The sequence below is a fragment of the Mustela nigripes genome, chromosome 16 (genome assembly GCF_022355385.1).
Source record: "Mustela nigripes isolate SB6536 chromosome 16, MUSNIG.SB6536, whole genome shotgun sequence".
NCBI classification, from domain to species: domain Eukaryota; kingdom Metazoa; phylum Chordata; class Mammalia; order Carnivora; family Mustelidae; genus Mustela; species Mustela nigripes.
The window spans coordinates 14,475,670-14,483,459 of record NC_081572.1 but is presented as its reverse complement, the minus strand read 5'-3'; the positions used below and the strand labels follow the sequence as shown (position 1 = coordinate 14,483,459).

The 7,790-nt window shown below is 58.4% G+C and overlaps 1 protein-coding gene across 2 annotated transcripts; it reads right to left on the bottom strand.

The window, feature by feature from the left end:
- Positions 1–436: 436 nt before the first annotated feature.
- On the bottom strand, positions 437–3,920 carry CD79B (CD79b molecule). 2 transcript variants are annotated; one of them, XM_059381039.1, is made up of 6 exons: positions 3,762–3,920; positions 3,036–3,083; positions 1,865–2,167; positions 1,497–1,615; positions 1,189–1,230; positions 437–1,077 (listed from the first exon to the last, which is right to left on the bottom strand). In XM_059381039.1, the coding sequence occupies exons 1-6, from the start codon at positions 3,823–3,825 to the stop codon at positions 979–981; spliced, it is 675 nt and encodes a 224-aa protein (XP_059237022.1). In that variant the 5' UTR covers positions 3,826–3,920; the 3' UTR covers positions 437–978. The 2 variants fall into 2 exon arrangements, with proteins under 2 accessions (XP_059237022.1, XP_059237023.1); XM_059381040.1 differs by having other exon boundaries at positions 3,036–3,080; positions 3,762–3,919.
- Between the last annotated feature and the right edge of the window lie 3,870 nt (positions 3,921–7,790).

The following is a 7,790-nucleotide window of genomic DNA, read 5'->3' as shown; positions in this document are numbered from 1 at the left end:
TAGGCAGCGCGACGCACAAACGGGGCTTGGGCAGGGACGGGGGGTATTTCAGAGGACTTCTCGCAGATGGAGGCCTTCATGGACAGTAGGATTGGGACGGGCGGGCGAGGGCAAGCTCCTTCAAGGCTGAGACCCCCTGCCCTCAAGAGCAGGACCCAAGTGCTGCTTGAGGGCTAGAGGGAATGCAGGATGAAGGCGTCTCTGCCAAAAAGGGCTACCAGCCTTTCTCCCGTCTGGGCCCAGCTAGGGAGAGCCAGAAGGGCGACTGCAGACCCCAGCCAGACTTTCAGAGAGAAGCCCTAGTGAGCCCAGGAGAGGTCCACGAGACCCATGGCAGTCATCCTCTCCCGCACCCTACAGGGCCTAGAGGCCCAAACACTTGTGCCCAGAGAGATACGCTAACCCACCCCATACCCATAGATGTCACAAGCCTGTGTGTGGTTTCTCGACACACTGTTTATTCCATGGGAGAATGGGATCACGGCTGGGAGCCCCCTGGGTTAGGAGAGGGAGGAGCCGGTGAGAGAGGGAGCGAGAGGGAGGAAGAGTGTGGGAGACGCATGTAGCCCTCTGTGGCCCATCTGTGGCCAAGTGGGAGGGCCCATGGCTTTTCCTGGGCTCTGCAGGAAGCTGGTCTGCCTGAGTCCATTCGCAGGTTCCAGACAAGCCTCTGCCTTCCCCATTCTGAACGTGGGCTGGATCCCCACACAGCACCCCCAGAAGTCTGGGTCCAGTCTATCCCCAGAGAACTCCCCATTCCAAATCACTGCCCGGCCCTACAGCCCTTCTGCTCCAGTCTCTGTGGCAAGAGCTGGGGACCAGGCGCCAGGGCGGGGGGGCAGGCAGATGCGGTGGGCCAGCTTCGAAGGCTGGCCGAGGTCCAGGGGAGAGGGGACGAGCTGGGAGCTGGAGACGGCTCTCACACAGTCAATGCAGGCCCGGCTGGCGGGGCCCAGGGGCGTGGGGAGGGCCGGCCCCTCACTCTTGACCTGGGTGCTCCCCGACTGACCATTTCACCTCTCCTGTCCGCAGAGTCACTATGTCCTCATAAGTGGCCGTCTGGTCGATGTTCAGGCCCTGGAAACACAGGATGGTGCTCAGGCCTTGACTCCCCTCTGACCACACCAGCGGACGGTGTCGCCAACCACCCCACTGCCCTCAGCGTCGTGGGGTCCCCCTCTGCCTTACCTCGTAGGTGTGGTCTTCATCCATCCCAGCCTTGCCGTCATCCTGGCGGGGCAGGGGATGGAGAACAGAGCGTTAGCTGCCCCCCACCCCATCCGCAACAGGGCCAGGCTGGGGAGGGGCCGGGGAGACGGGGCTGGGGTGAGGGGTTGGGGGCCAGGGGTGAGGGGGTGAGGAGCACTCAGAACTGAATGGACGAAGGTGAGACTGCAGAGACGAGTCAATGGGTGGGCTCCAGGGCTGGGGAGATGGAGAGCCTGCCCACGTCTGGCCTGTCCCAGGGCCGCCCCCACCCCAGCCGCTGTGGTCACCTTGTCCAACAGCAGGAAGATGGGCACGATGATGAAAAGGATGATGAGCAGTGTCTGGATCATGATGATGCCATCTTTTAGTGTGTTCCTCCGCTTCAGCTGTGCCAAGGTGCTTAACCCTGTGGGGAGGTGGCAGGGGCGGTCGGGCCGTGAGGGGGGTTGGTGAGGCTGGACGCCCCCCTCCTTGGGCCTACGCCCCTCAGGACCTCCTCAGTGGCTCTCCTGGGAGATCTACGGCCGTGGCCACCTTCACAGTGTGGCCCCCCAACCAGTGGGAGTCTGGGCCGGGGTGTGGATGGCTCTCCAAAGGCTCCGTGGCCCCGAGGCCCCCTGTCCGACCCTGGTGGGAGGACAGGCCCCAAACACACCCATGACTCGCAGTTCAGTGCTGCAGCCCTTGCTCAGGAACCCCTTTGGGCACTCCTGCTGGCAGATGTAGATGCCGCTGTGCTGGGAATGGATGCCTTTGATGGTGAGCGTGGCGAAGGTGTCATTCCGGGTCTGCAGTATGTCGCCCTCTTTCAGCAGCAGCTTGGGCTCCAAGTCCATCTCCCGCTTCCGGAGCCAGCTCACGGTCCCCGGCTCATCAGTGTAGCACCTGATTTGCACCGTGGAGCCCCTTTTCCGGGCTATGAAGCGTGGGTTCTGCCGGATGCCGGAGCAAGTGCTTCCTGAGGGTGCCAAGGCCAGGGGGTGGTCAGCACCCTGCGGTGTGTCTTCCTCGATGCCAGCCCCACTGTGGGCCCCTCCCCTTGTGGCACTCCCCTGGCTCAGCACTCCCCCTCGTCTGCTCCTGGGTGTGGGACAGTCATGAGGCAGGGGTGTGTGGGAGCTGGGCCACATGAGTGGCTACAGGCCAAACCACTGGGTCCCGCCCCTTTCCGACTGCCCCCACCTCAACAGTTGATTTTCCTTTAGAAGGGCTTTAGAACCTTCCTACACCTTTCCATGCCCATATGGCAGCATGATCTGGGCCTCACTCACTGGGGCCCAGAGGCCCATAGGACGGCCCCCCACCTGGCCTGGTGCTCCCACTTTCTGATTCCTAAACCTTCTTTCTCAGCTTGGCAAGCTCTCCCCACCCACCTGCTCCAAGAACCCCTCTCCTGCATCATTCCCAGTGTTCCCAGTGAGGGGCCCCTGGGAACCTCAGAGGCCCTGTGACCTGTCAGAGCCCCTAAGGTTACAGGCTCCTTCCCCTGCTGAAGCCTACTCCCCAACTAGACAGACCCAGCCTGAGTCCTCGGTACAATTCCCGCTGGCTTCCCCCCTTCACCCTGGGTTAAGCCATACCCCTTAGCTGCTGGGACTGGAGCACTTAGTCTAATGAGGGTGAGAGATGGCAGGAGGGGTGCTGGGGGGGCCCTCGGAGCCCGCCATCTGAGATGGAGACCCTAAGGTAGCCTAGAGATGGGTGTCCTGGCTGGGGAGATCCAGGGGGACAAGGGCACAGGGGCAGCTATGGGACAGCCCCTGGGACAGGAACCAGCACTGGACACACACATACTTGCCCCATAAGGGGCAGGGGAAGTTACTGACCTTTGGGATCCCGGTACTTGTCTTCTGTTTTGGCTGCGAGCGCACCTGCTGGGTGGGAGGAAGTAGGCGGGGCTGGCTCAGGGCTCCCCACTGGAAACTGGCTGCCCCACCCCTGCGGCCCCCTGCATTCCTAGACCCACTTCCTCCTCCCAGGACATCAAGGTCAAGACCTCTGAGCCCTCCCTGGCACCGCTCTGGAGAGACTGGAGTGGGGAAGTCACCAGAAATCCACCTCCAAGTCCCCCTTTTGCCTTTGGCCTGTTGGCTGGCCTTGAGCAGGCACCTAGATGAAATCGGAGGAAAGTCATAACTGGAGGACTGTCCTGTCTTCCAGACCAGGGGACCATTTCTGGAATGTGCACATCCCAGGGTCTGGTTGGGGGCAGCGCCTCTCCTGTGTACCCCACCTTCCCACACACAATGCTCTCTGGGGACTGGGGGTAAACCATACTCCTCTCTTCCTTCCCAACCGCTCACCCCAGCTCAGCCTGACACCCTCCAAGCAGGAGAGGGACTGGGACCACAGACTCCTGAGCCCATCAGCATGGTATCCCCACAGACCCAGGCCCCACGGCAGTCCGAGAGAGGCAGGAGGCAGAAAGCGTGAGAGACAGAATGGGGAGGTTGGAGAGAGCAGGACACAGAAGGGTAGAAACAACCAAACAGCCAGTGACAGAGAGTGAAACCCGTGGGCCTCGTTTGGGGGGTTGGGGGGGGGGGGCGTACCTGAAAGCAGCAGCAGCAACACCAGACAGTTGCTGGGCACGGGAGACAGCACCAGCCCGGCCATGGTCACCAATCCACTTCGGACTCCAAGCTGGTGACTAGGACAGACACTTCTGGGTGGGAAACGTGTAACTGCCTGGGCTGCAGCCTGTCCCCTCCCTGCCTCTTCCCCACCAGGCCCCTTCCTGCCATGCAAATTGGGACCCAGGGGAGGCACCAACTCTCTCGGGACCCTGGGGGAGGGCTGGGCTCTCTTGTCAGCTGTGCAGCTAAGGCTCAAAGGACACCACAGTGGATGACCCTTGGAGGCAAGGGCTGCCAAGTCTCCCGAGGGCAGCTTGTGCTTCCCTCCCTGTGTCCCCACCCCACTGACGGTCATGTCCTGGGGTCCCCAGGCTTCCATTGCATAGTCTAGGTTCCCAGACCCTTAGCTGAACACATCTGGGGCCTGTGGGTGAATGTGAGCACAGCTCCTCGGCTCTGGGACAGCCAGCACTCTGCAGGAAAAGAGGCACCGAGGAAAAATGGAGCAGTGGTGCTGGGGGAGGATTGCTATGTGCCTAGCCCAGGTTCCCAGAGGGCCCAGAGTGCGGCCTCTCAGTTGGAGTGTAGGCAGCCATGGTGGGGATTGATGAAGATTTGACCCTGGGGAGGAAGGGAGCCACAGAGGTTCTTGAGCAAGAGCCAGATGTGGTAGCTACTTGGGAGAAGACATAGTCCAGATCCTGGCAAGAAGCCTCCCTCCTTCACTTGGTGAGAGAATTTGCTAGAAGCTGCAAGAGGGGGTGGACTTAGGTAGAGAGAGCTTAGAAAAAACCCACCACTCAGCAATCAGGGGACTTCCAGAGAGTTGTCCAAAGCTCCCAGGTCTGGGGGGCGGGGACAAGAGACTAGTGTGGGGAAAGCTTCAGGTTCTGACACTTGAAGGCTCTCTGGCTTTATCTTGCCAGTCAGTAGAGGGGTGGATGGAACCACAGTGTTCAGAAACTTGTCTGAGTTTCTGTTTTTATGTCCCTGGGTCATACACAACTTTGGCACCTTGGGGGCCGGGGCTGCCCTTGTGCAGTGTACAACCTGCACAGCCACACAAGGCAGGCTTGCATACCTCATATATAAGCTCAGCCCTGCAGCTGAGCTCACTCTTAGTTTTATGTCTCCCCCCTTTTCTCTCTTGTCCTCTCAATCCCTCTCTTCTCCCAACTCCCAGGAGGGGAAGAAAGAGGCTGAAGCCTATGTGTCCTCTGTCTACATCTCGTTCTCCTGCCACCCTCCATTTTTCAAACAGCCTATGTTACCAGAGGGTCTGTTTGGGTTCAGAGAGATGTGGACCTGCTCCATGCCCCAGGGTTGGCAATGAGAAAGGCAGGGGTCTGGGTGGTGCCCCCTCAGTCCTGGTTGCTACAGGCCTTACCTGGACGGTACGGGCCACTGCAAAGGAGTGCCAGCCAGGACCAGAGCTATAGAAAACAGGGACAGAAGGGTTAAGCTTTCATCCAAGAACAGCTCGTTCCTCGCAGTCCCCAGATGTTCTCGCTGTTTCCAGATGTTCCAAATGGAAAAAAAAAACCAACAAGCCAACAACATTTCTCTGAAAAGGTGTCAGATGTTCAGTTCACAGAACAAACAGCCCAGGAATATAAACATCACCTGAGGTCAGCCTGGGGACCACAGGCCCCTTGTGTGGGGGCAGTGAGGGGGCGGGGGTGGTTGGTTGGAGACCCCACCCCCAGAGGAATGGGGAAAATCCAGGGGTTTTTTCCTTTAGCAAAATACTTCCTCACAAGGGAGACCTTGGTTAGCTTCGGACCTAGTGCAGCCCCAAATTTGGGAAGATGATCGGGGAAGGGTTGGGGTACACCCGTGTGTATGTGCACGTGACTGCTCACACGGCGTGTTGCCTGGGCTGCCTGGTGTGGACTCTGCTCAGGAGCTGGGCCGAGGGCCCAGGGTAACTACAGGGGGGCACGGAGGTTGGGGGGCAGATGGCATTTTCCAAACACATCCACACACCCCCATCCCCTGTGGGCTGGCATGCAGATGTGTTCTTTGGACTTCATTCCCATTCATGCCTGGCAGGGATCCATTTTCAGGAGTGGGTGGAAGCAGTGGGGCCCCCACCGCCTGTGGGGTTATTTGTCACAGCTGGGGCTGTGCTGTTCCTTCTCCGATGACAACAGCACAGAGCTCTATCTGGGGTCGTGACGCCTTTTCTTTCCTGGAACAGGAGGCCCCATAAGCCCATTCCTGCCTCTGTCCCCAGCTACCCTGGGCTGCATACCCGACACTTGGCCGCCTCCACCTCTGCTTTCCAGGAAGGCAGCATTGAGACAAGAGATGGGGGTGGAGAGAGAGGGGACAAGAGGCTTAGGAATTGGAGTAAGCAAGAGGTCAGGGACCCCCAGCACTGCTGGAGAGGGTGAGAGAGGGCAGAGTCTCAGTTTGGAAGGAGGGGCTCAGACCAGTGCCTCTCCCCCTCAGTCCACTCTGCCTGGCTCTGCTGGGCTTGCTGTTTTGTGGGCAGAGGGTGGAGGCCCACTGGCTAAGAAGGAGGTGGGTTTGATTCCTGACCCTGCAGCCTACCAGCCAGAAAGCAGACCCAGGTTTGATTCCTGACCCTGCAGGGTACCAGCCAGAAAGCCGACCCTGCCAGAACCTGGCAGTTCTCATTGAGGAGTGGTCCCACCCCACCCCAGGGGGCAATTGCAAAGGCACTGGGGCCAGCTGATAGCTGATGGAGGGGAGGACTTTGAAATATTAGCTTGTGCTTTTCATCTAGTATTTTGCCTTTTTTCCTCCACTATTCAAGGCTCAGGGGAACAGTGGGTCAGGGCTCCTTGTTAGCTCTCCTGTCCTTGGAGCTGGAGAAGCCCCAGGCACAGTATGGAGAAACTTAGATTGGGAAGGAGCACCCCCAACCCAGGGAGTGAGGTCAGTACCCTGGTTAAGGGCTCAGAACCCTACAGAGATGCTGAACCCCTCTCCCCAAGCATAGAGCATAGCAAGGAGGGAAGGGGCCTTAGGAATATGGCGGAGGGACAACAGGGTGGCCTCCCCAGCCAGCACAGGGTCCATGTAACCTTAGGACCCAGGAAAAGAGGGTGTAGAAATATTGTAAAGTACTAAGTGTTTCCTCATTTGTGCAAATAAAGCTTTGGACGTTAGGAATCAAGTTGTAGAAAACAAAATTATATATAAAATTGTATTTCACTCACCAGGCTTGCGGACTTAGCTCACTATGTCATATTACTCATTATCACAGGTCCAGGGGACCCTGGGCTCTCTGAGGTCAGAGTTCAGAGGTCAGGTCCTCTGCAGACACTATCCCTAACTGTGGGGAGGGAGTGTTCACACCATGGGTCCCTCAGGCACCTTGGGGCCTCTGGGGGCGCAGAGAAGTGAAGGGGGCTTCCAGAGAGGAGGGGCTGGGGCTACTGGGTCCGAGTACCATTTCCTGGGCACCATCATGGGTGGGGGAGGGACTGCGGCGCTGCCTGTTGGAGAGGGGCCCACGCCCCCTGACCTCGCCTGGCCTCCTGATAAGAGGTTGGAGCTGTAACCTTAAAAATAAAACTGCCAGTTATCTTACTGGCAAAAGACGGCTTAATTCAGGAAAGCAGAGAATTGCCACACCACACAAGCAAACCGGGTAAAACTGGAGGCACCGCCCCAAGGAGGAAGACAGGCTCCTTTATAGAGGAAAGGGGAGACTGGGAAGGCTGCTGTAAACGAAAAGTCCATTGGAGTGAAGTGGGAGTTGGAAGTATGGTGACTTCTTATTGGCTGAGTTGTGAGTGTCTGTCATTGGCTGGGCTGTTGCCGGGGAGGAGGAAAGTCTTTCCTTCCCCTGCCAGACAGTAAAATAGTAGGTACATGCAAGGTCCATTTCTTCCCAATGGGTCTGCAATTGATGAGAAATGATGGAAACTGAGAGATCCTCCTGCTGAACCTCCCGACTCCGTTTTAGTGAGGTTTCCCTTTATTAATTTTCAAAGTCCAAGTCTCCTTTTGGAGGGGGTCAGGAGAGAGCCG